The sequence below is a fragment of the Ooceraea biroi genome, chromosome 2, assembly GCF_003672135.1.
Source record: "Ooceraea biroi isolate clonal line C1 chromosome 2, Obir_v5.4, whole genome shotgun sequence".
Lineage (NCBI taxonomy): Eukaryota > Metazoa > Arthropoda > Insecta > Hymenoptera > Formicidae > Ooceraea > Ooceraea biroi.
Window position 1 is genome coordinate 11941132 of NC_039507.1, and position 21406 is coordinate 11962537.

A 21406-nucleotide genomic window follows, 5' to 3' on the forward strand; every position below is an offset into this window, starting at 1 on the left:
AATATGAAAAAGTGAAAAAATAACAAATTTTTGAATGAAAACTGACATTTTTCATGTTTTTTCGACAAAATCCATTTTTTTGTATACTTAACCTTCAATTTTTTTAAAATTTACTATAGGATCTTCTATAAGAATACTTTAGGAGTATCTCCTAATTTTTTAAAGTAATTATATATTTATTTACAGTAGTTACAAATGAATGTACTGCTGGGGTCCTACAGGACCCCAGTGTGCCATCTATGTGATTTGGCCGCAGTGTGCCAGCTAAGGGTTAAAAAAAAATTTAAGCTTGAGAAGTATGCTTTTTTCTTGGATTGCGTCCATTTTTACTAAGAAAGTAGATAAAAGGTACCTACAAAAATGATATAAGTTTCATTCAAGCGCATTTTTTATTAATATAGTATTAAAATTAAGCAAAAATAATAAAATATTGAATAAATTATTAATGGTAAAAAACACGGTTGTAAGCCAAAGCTGGATGTCAGTGCTTGTTTATTAAATTAATGATAGTACATCAGACGTTTTGGTCTCGCTCTTGGACCATCCTCAGTGTACAAAAAACTCTTAAACATATTCAATCAATCTACATTAAAACATTGAGCTATGATACAAATAGACATTATAATATGATATTCACATACCTGGATAAATGATCAAGCATACATAATTATTAAAAGCACAGCATTACATTATAGTCAAAATTCTCGTCAGCGCCTATTGCAAAATTTACAAACAACAAATTGAATTACTCCATAAAAACAAAGTTATTAAATATTGAATACTTATTACTCCTAAGTAGTACATCAGCACTGTACAATAAAATCATTTTACATCATTTCTCAGATCAAAGAATAAAATCAAAGTACAAAATAAAAAGGTGAAACGCAATCACAAGAGATTTTCTACATGTCTATAATCCCCTCACTGTCACGACGCGAATACACAGACTGTGAACGCTGAGCTCATGCTGTTGTCGAGATCGCATACATAAACAAGACCAAAAGTAACCAAGGTTATTATGGAGAAAATAAATTTAAGATCGGAAGATAATCTTCCGGTAACGATTCCGTATCCTTTTGCAGATTCAGTGGATATACTTGTCTCTTAATGTTGACCATTTCTGAAATTAATCTTTTTTTACAAGATCTTTTCTCATCTAAGATCTCAATATCATCCCACTTGAAATCATGAGATGACTCTAACTTGTGGCTCGATATAACAGAAGGGGACCCCGTTCTTTTGTTAATATCTTTTCTGTGTTCATTGATTCTTGTGTGGAGCTGTTGTTTGGTTCGGCCTACATATGACGCGTCGCAATCATTACACGAGATCTTATATACGACATTGCAATGCGCCATTTTTTAAGAGGATCTTTCTTATTAAAAATAAATTTACTTAAGGAATGCATAGACCGGTAAGCCATATTGAAATTCATTTTCTTGATTGTTCTAGAGAATTTCTCCGAAACCGACTTTACATAAGGACCCATAAAAAACTTTTTTTCCATTAGTCTCTACATCCTCATTATTATCCATACCATAAGAAAACTTCTTTAACCTCCTCCTGGTAATATTGGAGAATATAAACTGGACCAGATATCCATTGTCCAATAAACAATTAATTACAAACTTCAAATTCTTCTCATGGTATTGCGGATCCGAGAGCTGCACTACTTTATCCACCAAACCAAAGACCACTCCACGTTTATGTGCAGTTGAGTGATGCGAATAATAGCTCAGATACCTTCCAGAAAACGTTGGCTTGCGGTACCAATCACAACTAAGAGAGCCATGGTTAAAAATAATAGACACATCGAGAAAATTAATGCTATGGTTATTACTCTCTTCTTTAGTAAACTGTAATCTATTGTGAAAAGAATTAAACGTCTCTAAGATGTCATCAATATACTCACGATTCGTCGCCAATAAAACGTCGCCCACGTATCTATAATAAACCGGAATGTAATAGTTTAATGTGTGAAAAACGTAATCCTCCAAATCCTGTGGCACTACATCTGCAATAGTCGGAGAAACGGGTGATCCCATTGGAGTCCCAAAGATCTGTTTGTATACGCAACCGTTAAAGGAGAAATATGTAGAATCCAATACAAATTTAAGACCTATTAAAAATTCGTTTAACGGTATGGTCGTGCCCTCAGAAATGCTGTCCCACCTTCGCTCCACGCTCTTTATCGCCAGTTTTAAAGGAACATTGGTAAACAGCGATACAACGTCAAAAGAAACAAATTGTACATTAGAGTCCAAATTAATGCTTCTTAGTTCATTGACCAACTGATAGCTATTTTTTACGTGACTCTTTGGAAAAACTATATTCTCGTGAATAGTATCGTGTAAAAAAGACGATAAAGCATAAAGTGGACTGTTTATACATGATACTATAATTCTGAGGGGACAACCATCTTTGTGTATTTTTGGAAGGCCATAAGCTCTCGGAAGGCCATAAGCCACCATCCATCGACAACAACGATCGATATCTAGAATTTTGTATGTAACCTTTGTTACATACACGGAAAGAAAAAATTTTGCTACCGTAGCTAATCATGATTTGCTAAAACTGTGTTTGCTGCCGTAGCTATAAATTTCGAAACCACAGCAAAATGGTTTGTTGTGGCACCTAATGAATGAGAAACCTAACCTAATACATAAAGAAAGTAGCAAAATATGCATAGCTGTAAGGATCATATTGTACAGCAACATAAAAATAGCTATCGGAACTAACCGATATGCCACAGATACAACATTATTTCGCTGCCGCATGCAAACGCGACGCGAACAGCGCTGCGCATGCGCAGTGGTAAATAATTGAGTTAGTGATTCACTTGATCTAGCTATTGCTAATTAATGTAGCTATCTTGTATATACTTTTAACTGCAGAATATATTTCGGGTTTAGCATCAGTTTGATCGCCACAGCAAAAGTATTAGCAGAGAGGAACCTGAGAGCGGCCAGGCCGCCGTTTACGCCCATATTTTTGCATTGAGAAATTTGAGAAATACATCAAATGTGAACTTACATTCCATTTAACATGCACATGATCTTTTTTCATAATGAAAGAAGATCATGTGCATGTTAAATGGAATGTAAGTTCACATTTGATGTATTTCTCAAATTTCTCAATGCAAAAATATGGGCGTAAACGGCGGCCTGGCCGCTCTCAGGTTCCTCTCTGCTATTAGCAACGACAGCAAAAATTGTGTCTTCCATATACAAAGTAGTATGCACGCTACAACTAATCGCTGCAACATATGTTGTGATAACTGCTAACTAAAATATGTACTGCAGCTAAGTCTTGCATATAAGGCAGTTAAACATTTTCAACTAATTAAAATAGGTGTCACAGCTAAGATGTTAGTTGTCTATATATTACGACTGAAATTTAGCTACCACACGCAGTTTTTAGCTACGGCAGCTACTTTTTTCTTTCCGTGTACACACTGAGGATGGTCCAAGAGTGAGACCGAAACGTCTGATGTACTTTCATTAATTTAATAAACAAGCACTGACATCCAGCTTTGGCTTACAACCGTGTTTTTTACCATTGAAGATTACGGAGCCATTGAAGATTGTATAAATTATTAATTTATATAAGTAATTTTATTGATGTCAGTAATACGTTCATCTTTTTGGTGTTGTTTCTAATACTGTCAACAGTATTATGGACACCAATCGCGAAATTAACGTAATTATTGACAGTTAACATAACCTATGTACTTGTTTGGCTTGTGTGTCATCACGTATTAAAATCAGTGTAAGTAAAATAATTGTCATAAATATAAATATGTTATAAGTTTATTAAAACATAAAAATTAGATCTATAAACGTTAATTTAAATTATTAATGTAATATTAAAACTTGACAGTAATAGGATCATCTAGTTGCTAGAATTAGGAACAACATGATGTGGCGATTGACAGTATTAGGTGCAACTATATTTAACCATTAGTATATTAATTGATAAATGAAATATTAATTATATTTAATTATTTCTATTTTATTCTGAAATTATATACTAATAACAAATTTTAAAAATGTATAACACTATAATATTATTGACCGTATATATTTAATCAAATATAATTAAATATCTAATACCTTAATATGCCAGTAATATGGCCATTTACCCTATGATTGATTGTCTTACATTGTCTTACAAGTTTATGATCCGTTATCTACCGCTTGCCGTGCTTACAAAAAGACCAACTGATGACCAGCGTTCTTGCGACTCACTGTGCTCTGCACGCACCTCTTATTGATTGTATTACACGCTTTATGAGCATCTATTATCTTTTCCAAGAAATAAACTATTGTTTTATTTCTATTGACTTAAAATAATTTCGATCCTGTCTTAAGCCATTTCTTCGTGGAAATCTTGGATTTGACGAGCTTGCCCGAAGGGCAAGAAAGGGAGATCGTTTCATATATTTTAACTAATCAAATATGTTTTTCATTACAATAAATATAAAACGTTTTATTATTATAGCTATTTAAATATAGCTTATGTCTAAAAGTTAATGTTTGCTAAAGAACGAAAGTCATATTATTGTATAAGCTTTTAGACAAAAAATTGGTTTATAGAGGATTAATGTGAAAAAGTAGAGCTTATATTAGGTATATAATTAAGTTTCTGTAGTTTTTATCGAAAATTTGTTTATTAATAAATATGTAACAAAGCAACATTATTAATTAAATTATTTTTCCTCTAAATCTACAATCTTTTGTCATCTTTCGAGTAAGAGATGGATTTCCCGATAGAAGAATAATTTGCCTTTTGAAGCGATTTGAAACGATTTATTTTCGAACTTAGCTGGATTTCGAAAACATGTGTCAGACAAGTTGCATCGACCGGAACAAATAATAGTCGAAAGGCGCAATGTCTAAAGAGTACACCAGATACGGTAAAGGACTTTCCATTCGAACTCTATTAAAGTTTACTTTAAAGGTTACAACAGTAACATGTGGCCGAACATTGTTATACAAAAGGTTGACTGTACGATGTCCTCAGTCAGTAAATGGTCTTTTTTTATTTAACTGATGGACCAAATAGTTTAATTATCGAGTGCACCTGTAGTCGTTTCAGAAGCTTGATCCAGAAACTCAAAATACTCCTTTTATTCGTTGGGTATTGTCGCTACTGTCGCGTAGGGACGTGGCGAACGTCACGGTCCTTAGCAAATCTACGGACCCACGAGAGCCAAGTCTAGCTATACTTAAGTTTAGCTACATATTTGGTATCTGTCTATGCTGTGTTATCTAACCTAATAGAATGTTTTAAACGCGAACCCTAGAGGTCATTATATTTCCCTAGAGGTCATTATATTGCGTTATCTATTCTTCCATCCCATCAAGAAGGACCAACAGTATCCTATCAAATATAGAGAAGATTCAGCTGTCCTGGCCGTGGATGTTGCGTTGTGGCCGATGGAATCAGTTGACTAGGTTCCGCTCAATGTTCTTTTGCACTTGGGATTCTCGTGTAACGATGCACCCCCTTGTATCGTTTATTTCCCGACTTCGTAAGATGTAGCGGTCGCGGAAGGGCCCGGAAGATGGCATAGCGTCGTGGTATTTTTCTCCGTTGTTTTTCGACCGTCGCCCCGACACCGCCGCAATCTAGGGCTCCTACCAGCGTTCTTGGAAGCAAACAACTTTTGGATATAAAAGCTCGACGATCCGAGCTGAAATGATCCTTTCCCGTTCGTTTCTTTTCCGATCCACTCCTCGTCCGACCGAATCCTATCCCGACCGATCCATTTCCGACACCAATACCGATACCGATACCGATACCGATACTGATTCCGATCTCGATACCGATTCCATTCCGCTCCGATCTGATAGTCCGATCCGATTCGATTCGAATCCGATTCCAAATCCGAGCTAGAAGAGCGACAACCGGGGTAAAGCGTATTTTCCTCCGCCAAGGATTCTTGGCTTCGACTCCGCTACCTCGTACCGATCCGAAACTCCGACCGAGTCCGCACCCGGGGTAAAGAGTGCTTTGCCTCCGTTGAGTGTTCTCAGCACGAGACCAGTCTAAGATTCGTATCTGACACCGCTCCCAACCGATCCGTACCCCAGGGCAAAGCATACTTCGCTTGCGTCGAGCGTTCTCGACAACGAGATCCCGGCGAGTCTTCGGTCCTTGTCCACAGCCGATTCGTGCCCGGGGTGAAGCGTACTTCGTCTCCGCCAAGAGTTCTTGGGCTGATTACGCTGCCCGCTCCTACTTCCATTCGTGCGGGTCTAGATTCCCACGCGGAACCGACCACCTAGACGAATCCGCGGAAATCGCGTACGCGAAGCGACATAATAGGGCAGTTGCCCCTACACGATCCGCGACAACGACACGCCCCGCGAGACACGTCCTAGACTACGCCCGTCGCGTATAGCGTTTACGCGTGCACGCCAGGCTGCGCCGCCCCTACGCGTAGAAAAACAACACTTAAGAAAGCGACGATTATCAATGCGATGCAAATAACTCGTTAATTATTTTTGTTCTGTTAAACATCAGTCTCCTTATTGTTTCGGACCTACCAACTCGAACCCGTCCCCGGCGAGCTAATCCGCAACACGTAAAAGAAAGGCAGGTCGTTTTACTCGTAACATATTCACTTTTTATCTTCCATAACAATTATGCCGTGATGTCTCGTCCGGATGGAGAAAGAACTATGTAGTAGTCATGCTGTGCTGACTGCATATCCAACAGAGTTTTAAAAATCATAAATAAAATGGAAAAACGGGGCCCTTCAGTCCCGTCGCGCTGCGCACGGCCCGCGGCGCTGCGCGCGCACGTAACCTCATTGTGTTTTCTGTTCTTGCAGAGTCCACAGAGTTCGTTGTATTGTGTGTTTTTTCTTTCCTTTTTCTTTGTTCATCACCTTCGCATTGACCATGTCAGGACAACAGAGGCGACGTTCGCTGTTTTTCATCAGGGAATTGCACGCATACACATCGGGAGCGATCCCGTGAGCGTCAGCGGATTGCGTCCGCAATCCTAACCTCTCTCGAGGTTCGCCCGGTATTTATCACATTATCTATTATTAATTAGTGCTTGTTCACTAATACTGTGCTCATTGTCGCACTGTTATATCGAATGTCAATTTTCATCTGCTGGTTTCAAGTGAGTATTTACGTCATTTTTACTGACAACAGCTACTATTGTTTCCTGTTACCGGTATATATACACATGTATGATTAGTGCAGCAAGGATTAGTGCAGCATATGGCGCGTAAGGTGCGCACGAGGGTCGCCAAGCGGACTTCTAGTCTCCGCGTCGTTACTACGAGAGCGACTTCTAACCCCGCAGAACTTCGAGGGAATCGCCACGTGGGACCTTCGCGGGATCTTCGCGGGATCTTCGCAGGATCTTCCGGTTCTACGCCTTGTGGCTGGTTGGTGCAAGCCGTAAGCGAAATTTTTCGCTTATGCAGTGTCGTATCTCCCCAACATCCAGCGAGGTTTCGGAGGATACTCAAAGATCGGCGAGTCTTGTTCCGCATGCGGACTTTACGACACTCTCGGACGGACCCGGCGAGGTATCCGTACCGTTAGCTCCCCGACATCCAGCGAGGTGTCGGAGGATATTGTTAGACCGGCGAGTCTTGCCCCACATGCGGACATTACGACGGACCCGGCGAGGTATCCGTACAGTTGACTCTCCGAACGGAACGTAGACGAGCAGACGGCCCTTGCTGGCCGGGGCGGCGACCTAGGTATGTCTCCTTCCCATCCTGCTCTTTGTAACAAGATGCACGATGAAGGAGGACATAACCGACTGCTCACTTCTACTGTGTTCCGCTTCTTTCTCCCTTTTTCCCTCCCTTTTCAGTGAATGTCTTCCCGTTAGCGTTGGAGGACCTCACACTGTTACCGTCCTCGATCCGGTGGCCAGCGCGACGATCGGGCATGGCGGACCTGCGGAGTTCAGGTCCAGGTCGGCTTCTCTCCAAGAGAACAGCCTCCATCACCGCTACAGCATCGGGATTATCTATCTTCTTGGATGCTATCGCAATCGCGGTATTTTCCCGTCTTCAGGAGGGATTGAGGACTATCCTCTTCGGTGAGAGTGACTAAGAAGTCACTTTCTTTCAGCAATGCACCGCAACCAGACCGGAACAGATCTGGTAATTTCATCAGCTCTTTTATGGCGACTGCTTGGTCTAGTCAAATGACAACCGAGGTCCATTCTGTCCGTGTGGCTTTGAACTATTGGGGCAATGACCTTACGGGGCTCTCGAAGGTCGGATCTCCGTCTCCGGATGTCAGCAGACGGAGAAGGCACTGATGAAGCAGACGGATTAGCAAAAGTGAAGTATCCGCTTGTTGACGGAATACTTTGTTTCGTCTCTTTCAGACGACGAGGATTGTTTCAGCTTGTCTGCCAGCCTCTACCACCGGCTCCTCCTTTTTGACAACGGTCTTGCCATTCGTGTCGGACCGCCGCCAAGCACATTCAGCAGTAAAGCGAGTGACGGGCAATCGGCTGCCCGAGCTACATCCAATGTGTTTTGTCCCGACAGACATTCACTTTAGCTTCCTCGACTTCATGAGTGAAATGATCTTCAGGTGACCCCAGTGGATCCATTTTTTCATCCGCAAGTGGCTATCGCTAATGGCTTGCAGAAACGGTTCGAGCGGCACCATCTATTGTGCAGTATCTCCGAAGATGGCGTGTAATATGCCTTACCTGCAGGTTCATCAACCATCCGTCGGGCTTGTATCGCCCGACACGGCTCGACCTTTCTCTCCGTGCAGTGTCACGACGGCAGGGACAAAACAAACAGTCCCTCCGCGTAACGTATCCTCGCATCCCCAATCGAGGAAGGATTTTTTCACAGTGTGCCGCACCAGGACGTCGGCTTCCTGCTCCTGAGTTCTCATCCGACGCTACACCCGACAGAATCAACGAGTTGTTTGACTGTCTGCACGAATTGAGAGCGAAAGATAACATTTGCTCTCAGATACTCAGCTTACCGACTTTACGAGTTCCTTTTTCCGCACCACCGCTGTTCCGTTCTTATCTGTCGGAGTGGTCTCTGTCCGCGCGGAGAGCCGCTCACTGCATTGCGGACATGTAGCAGTTATGAGTCTTCACTGATTATCACATTTAGCCTGTGAGCTATTGCCTTTTTTTTGCAGAGGAATGCATTTCTTTTTAAAGTCACGCGAACTGAATGCATTCCGGTCTCCATCTTATATATAGCAGATTGACGTACTATCGCCTCAGAATGCTAAATTGTACGACAGCTTTTGTGCATCGTGAACGCATCTCAGCTGGTATCGTTACACTCCTCTCGTCCTCCGTTATTAGTAACGAGGTTTATGGTTTTGTTTCGTGACCTGTCCCCGACACCTTCCACTTTTCCTGCGACCGTCTGCCCCATGCTTAGGACATTGCGACGGCGGAATTTTCAATCAATCATATTCTTACACGATTTTCGGCCTTTAGACGCCCTGGAAGAGGTCTATCAAAGGAAGTTTTCAGCCGTCTTGGATCTATTTTTATTTCTGAGTTTCTCTGTTCGTTTTGAGCTCTAACCCTCCTCTGCATGTAGCTTGGGTTGCAGCTACGATGCTATCCTCCCGACTTCTGGCAATGATACTGAATATCTCATGAAATCCCCGGTGCTCTATCCGAGATTTCACGCACATGGTTGCTCAGCCGAGAGGAAAAGTTTTTGGTTTTGGAGACTCATTCTTAATCCTATGGCGGGTGGGTGTCACCCCCCGGATATCTGAGTACAGATTACAAACGGATTGGCGTTTTTTCGAACAGTATTTAGTGCGCTGCAGCTCGCTCTGGCTCCGAGGGTGCTTTGTTCTTTGATGTACCCCTAACGGGCTGGCGAGCTTCATAGAAGGTAACCCTCTATGTAGATGGGTTTAGTTTTTCGGAACGGCTGTTCCTAGCATTTGTTATGTTAATGCTCTTGCGCTAATAAGGTGCTATGCTTTAACGTTTTTTGCCGCAGATTTCAAGCCTGCAATATCACCGGAGATAGACGGAGATGGCGCGCACAGCGCAATATTTACTGTTCTCGTTTTTTATATTGCCTTCCTCGGCAATGTCATTACAGATGCCACAGCAGGATTTCCAGACATCGATGCTGAGTCACTACTGCCGACTCGGGCGTCCAATCGGGCTGAGACAGCATTTAGTCTTCTCGTCGCAGAGTTGGTTGATTTAATAGCAAACGTGAAACGTTGATGCTTCCTGGTTCTTCGCCCCTGATTTAGGAGCGATTGCTGTGTTTCTCATAACTTAATAATATGATCTGCCTCAATTACTGGGAACTCCATAGGACGTTCACCTTCAAAGTGTGAAAGCAGATTCGTTTACCCGATATATTTGCCGATTCTTGCACTGTATTCTGCTATCGTATACTCCTTATACTATATCTAGATACAGTCCTTCTCGGTTGCTACACGACCCATACTTTCATTTTCTCTTTGTCTACGCCCGTTAGCCGCGTTGGCGTCTATATTTACTTATGTCCACCGCTGTTACTATGACACTACTCCTTCTCGTGCCAGGATCCAGTCAATATGCTACTCTCTCACAGGCATTATATCTCCGTTTATCGTCATTCGCTATGGGTTAAGCCATCATTCGAATGCCAAGATAAGTAGCTCGCATAACGAGGCATAAATGTGGGATTAAGAAACGTAAAGATTTCCTGATAAAACGAAATCCAAAAGGCTCGCGATGATAGTCGCATAAGAATACGTTATTATCACGCAGGATAGAAGAAAAAAGATATAATCGAGCGCATAAAGATTCTTGGCGAGGTCGAGATAGTGTGCACGTAAAAGGAACAATACACAGGTCCAGACGATGGAAAAATCCGGGAAAAATAGATAGCATTTGCGCGCAACTGGCGGCTGTCGTTATCCGAATGTCCGGCGTTGGAGGAACATGTGGCACTTATCGGCCCTCCTGCATAATCAGTTCGCTCGTGAGCGGAATATCACTCATCTCGCGGTATTTCCATGTCATCTTTACCCGACGATGTCGCTTCGAAAGCACGGCAACGAGCGTGAGCTATGTTTTCGGTTTGTTTTCCATCTTCGTTACCGCAGCTGCTTTGATTGCGGACTTATCATTATTCCTATAGTATTATTATACTCGTCTTATAGCAGTCTCGTGAGTCTCCTATTGTAGACTGGATGTGATCCTTATTTGTCTGTTACTGTTCTCATTCGTTTGGCTGGTTTTTTGCGCCCACCGGTGCGCCCTGTTCCTTTCTTTGGCGAATGTACAAGCCTTTTAATGTGACTGCTTCCTTTGATTTTGTACCAAGTGTTATGTTAATTTGGTACTTCTCGGCAAATCGCGCTTTGAACAACTACATAGTTCTTTATCCATCCGGACGAGACACCACGGCATAATTGTATAATTAAACGAACTTACCTGTAAGTGAAGTTCGATTGTAATTATGCCTGGTGTCTCGTCCGGATGGACTTTCCTCACCCAAAGCCTTTGGCTTCTTCCCTCCCTCTATATTAGGCGATTTGCCTCGCAACTTTGAAATAATGAGGTTACGTGCGCGCGCGGCGCGACGGGACTGAAGGGCCCCGTTTTTCCATTTTATTTATGGTTTTTAAAACTCTGTTGGATATGCAGTCAGCACAGCATGACTACTACATAGTTCTTTATCCATCCGGACAAGACACCAGGCATAATTACAATCGAACTTCACTTACAGGTAAGTTCGTTTAATTATACAATTTTCCATAGAAAACTCTTTTTCTTTTGTTAGCGATCAATAAAAGACAAATATTTAATCGGTTGCCAATCGCACGCTTGGACAATTCACGCGGAATTGTCCATTTTCCTCTCTTCTATACCTTTCCAATCTCTTTTAATCGATTGTAACTACTGGTTAAGGCACTCCTAGCTGCTGCGCAAGCTGTTTTTTTATTCGAATCTTCAGTCAATAACATCTCCAATTCTTCATCGTGCATCTTTTGAATCCTGAGTGCGGCTTTTTGTTCATGTCAAAATCGTCACTTCTAAATTTACGAAAGCAATCATGACCTCTATTTTTGGCTAGAATGTTGTTTGATAAGTATCACAAATAATTTTTGTCGCTTCAGCAACGTATATAGCTGAAAGCAGATTTGTTAACATTACTAAAATAAAAAACTATTGTTTGAAATAATACACTACAGTGTTTTCTAATATCACCTAAAGTTAATGACGGAAACTTATTTATATACTTAATATTTATTATTATTTTAACATTTATAGAAATATTACTTCGCCAGTGGAGTAAATAAATTGCTAATATTTTTAATCGATCAATCCTGGCAATGATCTCGATGTTATGAGATATCAAATTGAAACAAACTGTGCGCCAACGGGATTTGTCAGACTTAAAACACAGCGATTCTAATTAGAATACGAAATTCAACAATATGAATAAATAATATTCGCTGCGAAAAATGTCACCACATGCTCCAGTGGTCGAGTTGGTTAAGACACCCGCACGGATTGAGGGAGGCCCCAGGTTCGAACCCTGGCTGGGGTGACATTTTTTGCAGCGAATATTATTTATTCACAGTAACAATTATTTCTTTGACGACACCACTGGCAACTTTATTAATTCAGAAAAAACGACGTTTCAACCAGAATTTCTGGCCCTCTTCAGGTATGAAATACAATCATAATTACAATGTCATTATTCTAAAATGAACACCATAATAAATACATTATATGGTAATTATGCATTATAGGGGAGTCAGCTCCGATGACCTTGACCTTGACATATGTTGTCAACAGTACCCTCCTGAGTGACCTTCAAAAGGTTTTAGCCAGCGCTCGTTGTTCATTAAAAAGTTATTAACAAAAATTAAACTTAACATTAACTCGATTAAAGCAGAAAATAATTTGTATACACCTGTTTTGTGCTTTTGGTTAAAATAAAGAATACTTTGTATTTATAAATAAACTATTCTATATATTAATAATTCACTGCATTAAATAAATTTTGTTCGTTCATATTCAAAATAACTACTATATTTTCGAAACTTATGTCTCCTTATGTGTATAATTACCGGTTATATTTTCTGAAATTGGAGCCTCGGACACATACGCTCGGTTTTCAGCCCGCTTCGCGGGAGGGAGGGGCGAAACCGGGATCCGTGCCGTGTACCAAGTGATCAAAATCTGTGTGAAATCAGGGTTGGGAAAGTTACTTTATAAAAGTATCTAGTTACAGTTACAGTTTTTTCACTAAACATGTAACTACATAGTTACAGTTACAAGTTACCGATTCTGAAAAGTAACGCGTTACAATTACAGTTATTCAAAAAGTAACGAGTCGTTACTTTGCAGTTACTTTCTTGCAATGAAAAAAAATATCACATCTACACAGGGATAAAGATTCAATAACAATCTTGTAGAGGTATAAAAATTAAATCATATAAATATGCTTTCTAAATATACTGATTTATTATTTATATAATTACATTAATGTTACATTATAAGTACTAATAATGTTACACTATAAAGAAGGTTATTAGACGCAAATATCTCGAAGAGAATAGTAATAAAAGCGGTGTGTCGAGAATGATCGAGGTTGCATTAGTGATTAGTTTCATTTGCGATCAATCGAAACACTTGTTTAAGAAACACGAAACGCAATCTCGAGTCGAGTTGATTTCTTTAATCGAGACATCTCATTATATACATAAGAGTACTTACGCGCGCTAACAAAAATGGAAATTTCATTTATTTCTCGCCATTTTGCAAACTGACATACAACTCGAAGAAATAAAATATTTTTTGCTTCATACATAAAATTACTTTCAGAAAATAAAACTATACGCAGGTGAAACTTATATCTAGCAAACTCACTTTATAAACGGTTGTTATATGTATTTATCGAACATCAAGATTAAAGTCGGTTAAACGATTTAATATCTAAAATGTTAATAAAAATTTTTATTAATTTTTAAAAGGATTTGATACTCGATTATGTCATCGTGAAGATGTCCTCTTTGTGGCGTTATTACAGAGCCATCAACGCTAAACATTCGTTCAACGGATGCACTACTCGGAAGTGCCGTATTGTATTTAATAAAATGTTTTTTAATTGTAGTATAATCATTTAACATACCAATATTGCAGTTACTCGATTTTAAGAATCGATACAATTCTTCTTGTGTAGACTCGATTTCTTTTGTTTGCTGGTCAAAAGTAAAAAAGTCATCGCAGTTATCGAGTTTTTCATTAAGATTTGGGGAATTCTCAGCAGAACGGATTCCTAATAAGTCTTCCAAGTAATTTTTAGCGAGTTTCCTTTCTTCTCCATTTATCCAATTTAATTTAAATTTTGGATGCAAACAACTTGCAATAATAAGCTCTTTTTTTTTCAAATAATGTGGAAAATCTAAGAGTATGTTCAGAATCCATGAATAAAGTTGTTCTTTATTTAAAAGCAAAATTAATAACCACATGTTAATTAAATTAACAAATTATCTATTACCTTTTATCTAAACCTTGTTGAACTGCTGCGATTAGTGATTGGCAATGCGTAAATCCACTTTTGTTGAGTGTTTCTAATTTTTCTTTTAAAGTTTTCAAGACCAGTAATAAATATCCCATATACATTCCTGTCTCACTTTGCAATATATCTAAGGCTTGCGCTACAGGTTTCATTACCTAAATCAAACAAAATAAGAAAGAGATATATTACTAAATATATATTATAATCTTTACAGATACATATTACAATCTATCTAAAGTGGTGTACCTGACAATATTCTTCTATGAATTTAATTTCATTTTCTGTCAGTCTTTGCAAATTACAGTAATCGAGACATTTGTTAATTATTTCGGGATCATTTTTCAAAAGTGTTATTATTTGCAGTATGGAATCAAAAGTGGAGTTCCATCTACAAAATAAAGATGAAGGTATATAAAATTATTATTCTAGAACAAACTGATATGTATTTATATGCAGAATTGAATAAAAAAATGAGAAATAAAAATGAATATTTTATCATCATGATTAATATTGAAACATAGTAAATATGCAAATTATTTAGGATTGATGACAGTTGTAATATTTTTTATCATTGTGTCCAGAGAATAATATCTGCGATATTTATATATAAGCCATCAAATGACTCGTATATAAACACTGCGAATATTATCTTCTCAACATTGATAAAAATTGTTACACGTGTCATCAAGTCTAAGATCGAATAAATCTCATATTGATTATTTAACGCAATAAGAAATCTTTTTACCTTGTAATAACAGGAGTTTTTAAGTAGACACCGCAAATTTCTTTTATTTTATCAGCTACTTGTGTAGATTGATTCTATTTATTCCATAATTTGGTTAATTTGGCAAATGTCAATCTGTATAGTTTCTTGTATAAAACATCACTATCTATAGCTTTCTCGGAATCTTTCACCGCGACAAGATTTAAAGTGTGACTGGCACATCTATGATGTGGCGGAAGAATAAGTAAATTTTCTGTATTCGTATCTTCTATATAGTCTGTAATTAAAATAGCACTTAAATCGTGAAATTCTACAGATGTTTCATCCTCGTCCTTTTCAAAACACCTAAAAAAATATTTAAAAATGTTATTTATGAAGTATATTAAAATATTTGATATGTTAATTATATTTTGTTAATTATATATTTATTACTTTAATTTTAATCGTTTTAATTAATTATTTGTATTATATGTGATAAAAGAAATGCACGAACGAGGCAAAAAATGCCACATTCGTTTGCACATGTAAAAAATTTAAAAAGTATAAAAACTATATTTTTGAAGCTCTTACCGGAAAGCTTTAATAAAGTTGGATCCATTGTCGGTAGTTGTACAGCATACTTTATTTTGGATGTGATATTCGAGAAAGACTGAGTTAATTTCTCGAGCTAAAACATTGTATGTATGTTTGCCTTTCATCCTACAGCAAGCCAATGCAGCCGACTCTCTCTCGAAAGTTACGGGATTCACCCAATGAATAGTTATTCCAAAATAACTCCTACAAATTTAGATTTTAATTTATGCATAAAAAATTACAATTCAAAGAAAAAATAAAACTATAAAGTCATCATAAATCACTAACCTTTTTGCTTTGCTCTATAGATCTGCTGTCATCGCAACTAGTTCTACTTCAGTCAATTTTTTTCAAAAGTAGCCTTCATTTTATGATAGATTTCACAAACGTTATTTCTTAATGTTTTTCTGCACATTATACGGATATGCGAAGGAAGTCCAATTCTAACCGAATTAATGAATGCTGGATTGTCTACAATGGCAAGAGGTTGAATATCTTCAATAATGAAGCGCAGTATCGCTTTATCTAATGCTTTTTGAGTAACTGCTAAGCTCCCAGAGCCCCATCTCTCCAATATTTGACATTTGTTTGGAACATTATTCAGAGAATCTTCACTTGGACGTTTATTTGATAACTTCAGTTTTGCCTCATCTATGTTTTTTAACAGGTGTGAGTGTTTTGCCTATTAATTTTGTTTTATCTATTAATTTCATACACACACACATACATACACATACAGAAAGAGAAAAAAGGAAAAAAGAGATAGAAACAACATATCAATATGCGGGAGAGTTCTCGCAGCTTTGGACGCAATGGAGTGATCGTATAGGTTATTTTTCTTTTTCGAGTTTTTCTCTTTTTATTCCTTTTAACTTTCTAAATACATTTTTTATTTTTTATAACAACATTTAATATTTGAATTATTAAACAGTCTTCTTCCTCCTCGCTTTTTAGTTTGTGTAGCCCGAGATGTCCTTGGTGTCTCACAATCCAATATCGTCTGCGTGGCAGCTTCTGCAATCTGGGGTAGATGCGTCTGCAACCTGGTACTTCGTTGAGGCGAGTCCTTCACCGGTGAGATCAGAATCGGAATTTCCAACAGGCCTGATAGCTCCGGTGTGGTAGGCCTAGGTGGTACCTCACTTTCTCGTTCTGGTGATTGCAGCCTCCTCTTCTTTGTATACGTGTGTGGTGGAATCCGCTGGTATACCCTCTTGGTATTTAGCGCTTCCGAAAGAACTGTCGGACAACGCCTTCTCCAGGAGATAGAATTCTTGCTCGCCGTGGTGATGGACAGAATTCGTCGCTTTTGGAGAACGGCGATTAACGCCTACAAAAGGTTTTCAGCGTCTAGCGCTTTGGCGACTGGCGCTTTATGCGAAGGTTAGAGCTCCTTCGCGTCTCGGCGTCTTGCGCCGGAATGAATTATTCGGGTTCGGAAATTCGGCTTTTTATAGTGCGTCAGCGCCTCCTTTGATTCCGAGAATTTGCACATTCATTTGCCATCTGATTACAACTTCTTGAACTTGATAGAGAGTGACGTTGCCGCTATAACTGTGACGTTGCATCCTTTTGTAAATATATTTTGACGTTTGCAGTGGCGTGTCCGCCACAAATATAATAGTTTCGATATTTTAAATATATACATAAGTAATTTCATAATAAAGAAATAATAACATATTGGGTCATTAAGTATGAAACTTTACAAATAGAACATAAACTTTTGCATTTTTTGGCACATGGACATGATTTATTTTCAATCGAAGTATGCGCCCATGTTATCTACACACTTCTGCCATTTTAGTGGTAGTTGGTCTATGCCTCTACTATAGAAGCCAGGAGTACGGGAATCGATGAAGTCGCGGAAGGCTGTTTCGACTGCCTGTTGAGAATTGAACAATTTTCCCACCAACAAGTTGTCCAAATTCCGGAAGAAGTGATAGTCGGTAGGTGATAGATCTGGTGAATATGGTGGATGACGGAGAGTTTCCAATTCCAACTCCCGTAGCTTTGCCACGGTCAGTCGTGCAGTGTGCGGTCGAGCATTATCATGCAACAGCATTGGCATTGACCGATTGACCAATTTCGGTTGTTTAATAGCAAGTTGTTGCATCATTTCGTCCAGTTGCTTGCAATATACTTCAGCCGTTATCGATGTACCAGGTTTCATAAAGTTGTAGTAGATAACACCTGACCTGGACCACCAAACAGTCACCATAAGCTTCTTCTGTGTAATGTTGGGTTTCGCGTGATGTCTCGGTGGTTCATCAGCGTTCAACCACTGATGTGAGCGTTTACGATTGTCGTAGAGTATCCACTTTTCATCGCAGGTCACAATTCGATTAAAAAAAGATCCATTTTTGTGACGGGAAAGCAAAGAAAGGGAAGCCTCTAGACGTTGCGCCTGCTGCGCATCGGTCAATTCGTGCGGGACCCATTTGTCCAACTTCTTTATCTTACCAATTGCAGCTAAATGAACCAATATGGTGGGTATGGAAACAATGAATATCGATGCCAATTCACGTGTACTTTGAGATGGATCGGACTCTACTACGGCTCTCAAGTGATCATTATCCACCTTCGTCTTTGGTCTTCCACGTGGCTCATTAGCGAGGCTGAAATCTCCATCTCTCAAGTTTTTGAACCAATTGCCCACCGTTGCTTTAGTAGTTGAACCTTCACCAAATACAGCGTTGATATTACGAGCTGTCTCCGACACTGTGGTTCCACGGCGGAACTCATATTCATAAATCACACGAATTTTGGACTTTTCCATAGTTCTATAAAAAAGAATCCACCAATAAAACTAATGAAGATATTTGAACAAACAAATATGACGTTTGAAGAGCGAACATACATCTATCATGCTAACCTAACCTGATACTGACGTCTGGCGCCAAATTTGAGATAACAAATGTTAAAGATGGCGCTTTTACATTTGTAAAGTTTCATACTTAATGACCCAATAGTAAAAATTTCTTTGAAAAGAAAAAGAATTTTTACGAAAAATCTTATAAGAAAATTTAAAATATATAAAGGTAGTATTATGTTATGTATTGTTTACATTTAAAAAAAGATAATTTTCACGCATGTTTTTCTCAATTTAGACAATTATAAATTTAAAAAATCCTAATTTTGATCGTAATTGCTAATTACCTAAATTAAAAAAAACCATAATACATTCAAGCCATGTCATACTTTTGATACCTACTATTTTATGTATATTCAATGTTGAATGTCTCGTAATTATGTTGTTTCTTAATATTATTATACGTTTCTGGTAAATCTAAAAGTTTAATTAAAGAAATTAAAAATATAGCTTCTTAATATTATTATTTAATTTTAATATTACTTAATTTATAATATTAGTTTTTATGTAAAAAACGAAATACATTATTCTTTCAATTTTAGTTTTTGAAATAAGAAATTTATGGATTATTATATCCTTTACATTGTATATAATTTGTACAGATTCATTAATTTAAATAAGAGAAACATTTAAGCATACAAGGTCTTACGAAATCAACACTCCACACTAAACAGATTGTTATTTGCTTATTATTCATTATCACAATTTTTAATTCATATTTATTTTTTTAAGAATAGGGTAAAAATTATATAAGAAACTGAACTTGATAGGAATACAACAATCCATAAGTATAGGGATATAATAACCAAAAGTAACCTTACATGCTAAAAATAATTCAAAATAACAATCATAACGCAGGACATTAGAGCTAATAACACTGTTGAATCGAAGCATTTGCATGATTGTGGTTATCGTTATTACATATGTTAATGTAACACACTGTCAATAGTGTTATTGGTCCTAACACCCTGTATTCTGATTGTTATTTTGATTTGTTCTACATGAATCGTTAGACTGAATTATATTTTAACTAAATTTTTCAATAAAAAATGTATAAATATTGAATACACAAAAACTTACACTTCACTTACGTTAACATATCTGTTAACAAAATTCGATGGATAACAATTGTTCAATAAAATCGCTTTAAGTGTCTCAATATTCGTCCTATGAAATTTAATGTCAGAAAGTAAAATTGCTCTATCAACTAAGTTTGTGATTACACCAATTTTGTGTTGTAAAGGACGGTTAGAAAAATAATTTATGTATCGGCCGGAGAAAGTTGGTTTTCGATACCAGTTCGTGACCAAAATTCCGTTGTCTCTAATTATCATTGTATCTAAAAAACTGATGCAATTATTACTTTCCGACTCGATTGTAAATTGTAAACGTGGATGGTAATTGTTAAATATTTGTAAAACATGCTGAATCTTGTCAGTTGGTAAAATTAAGAAAATGTCATCGACATATCTATAATATATTTTAATGTTAAACCCCAAGGCCTCGATGCAACACGTCTCCAAATCATCCATCACAATATCCGCAATAACCGGTGACAGTGGTGACCCCATAGGGGTGCCAAACACTTGATTATAGAATTTACCGTCAAAAGTAAAAACAGTAGAGTCCAAAACCATCTCTATTGCATATATGAAACGGGAAGTAGCGGAAATGATTTTCATCAAAAGACATCGTAACGCAATCAATCTGCAAAAGGACATCGAAAACTTGCCATGTGTTTATGATCCAATACTGAATAATATTTAGGTTTTGTCTCCTCGAACATCACTTGTATGTTAGTCACCATCTCGTACGGACGTATTCTTGTACCAGTCCATCTGTCATCGTTCGATATAATGTAAAATGTCTTTTCTTGGTAGTAAGTTGTCTTTTATTTATTTAGTTTACTTGTAATATTATATAATGTATTTATTATGGTGTTCATTTTAGGATAATGACATTGTAATTATGGTTGTATTTCATACCTGAAGAGGGCCAGAAATTCTGGTCGAAACGTCGTTTTTTCTGAATTAATAAAGTTGCCAGTGGTGTCGTCAAAGAAATAATTGTTACTGTGAATTTTCCTGGCGGAACAAACTGTACTATATTTGATTATTTATTCATATTGTTGCATTTCGTATTCTAATTAGAATCGCTGTGTTTTAAGGGGTTATGCCACCTTGAAACTTTCAAATTTTCAAAAACAATTTTTTTGCTTAATTTCAAAGTTTGAACATTTAAAAATAGTTTAAAACAAGTTGCATGTAAAAATTCGTAAAATTGACGAAGTTATAGCCATTTAACTGAAGTAGTGTTCAGGTCAAAAACCGGTACGGTCCGCTTAGCGCCGGTCCGGTTCGACCGCCTAGCGACAAAGGGCTTTTGTGTGTTCACCTTTCAGCACAGAATCACATCCTTCTAGAGACCCTCTAATAAGAGTCTGGCCATAAGCGATTTCGTCAAAATCGTGCGAGAGAGAAAGATATATATATATATACATATATATATTCGCTACGCATGTGCTCATGCATGCGCTACAGATAGTCCACGCTACATTTTAATGAGTATAACTCATTTTGAGTATAACTCATCTTGTAGTATAACTCATCTTTCTCTCTCGCACGATTTTGACGAAATCGCTCTTATAGCCAGACTCTTATTAGAGGGTCACTACATCCTTCTACTTCGGCAGATGTCTATTATGGACCAGGCA

General features: G+C 37.8%; 1 protein-coding gene and 2 long non-coding RNA genes across 6 annotated transcripts; all 3 read right to left on the reverse strand.

Moving 5' to 3' along the window:
- Window positions 1-1448: 1448 nt before the first annotated feature.
- LOC105285982 lies at window positions 1449-2471 on the reverse strand. The gene has a single exon (XM_011350927.1). It carries the CDS (start codon window positions 2469-2471, stop codon window positions 1449-1451), a length of 1023 nt encoding a protein of 340 aa, XP_011349229.1.
- A 10975-nt stretch (window positions 2472-13446) lies between these two features.
- LOC105280644 lies at window positions 13447-19151 on the reverse strand. 4 transcript variants are annotated; one of them, XR_003407577.1, is made up of 6 exons: window positions 19036-19151; window positions 16113-17378; window positions 15822-16028; window positions 15273-15596; window positions 14774-14915; window positions 13447-14682 (listed from the first exon to the last, which is right to left on the reverse strand). It is a non-coding gene; the product is annotated as an uncharacterized LOC105280644 (long non-coding RNA). The 4 variants fall into 4 exon arrangements; XR_003407576.1 differs by lacking the exon at window positions 19036-19151 and having other exon boundaries at window positions 13447-14410; window positions 14507-14682; window positions 16113-17514; XR_003407578.1 differs by lacking the exon at window positions 19036-19151 and having other exon boundaries at window positions 13447-13941; window positions 14138-14682; window positions 16113-17514.
- Window positions 19152-19415: 264 nt separating this feature from the next.
- LOC113563614 lies at window positions 19416-21130 on the reverse strand. The gene is made up of 2 exons (XR_003407541.1): window positions 20679-21130; window positions 19416-20531 (listed from the first exon to the last, which is right to left on the reverse strand). It is a non-coding gene; the product is annotated as an uncharacterized LOC113563614 (long non-coding RNA).
- Window positions 21131-21406: the final 276 nt, after the last annotated feature.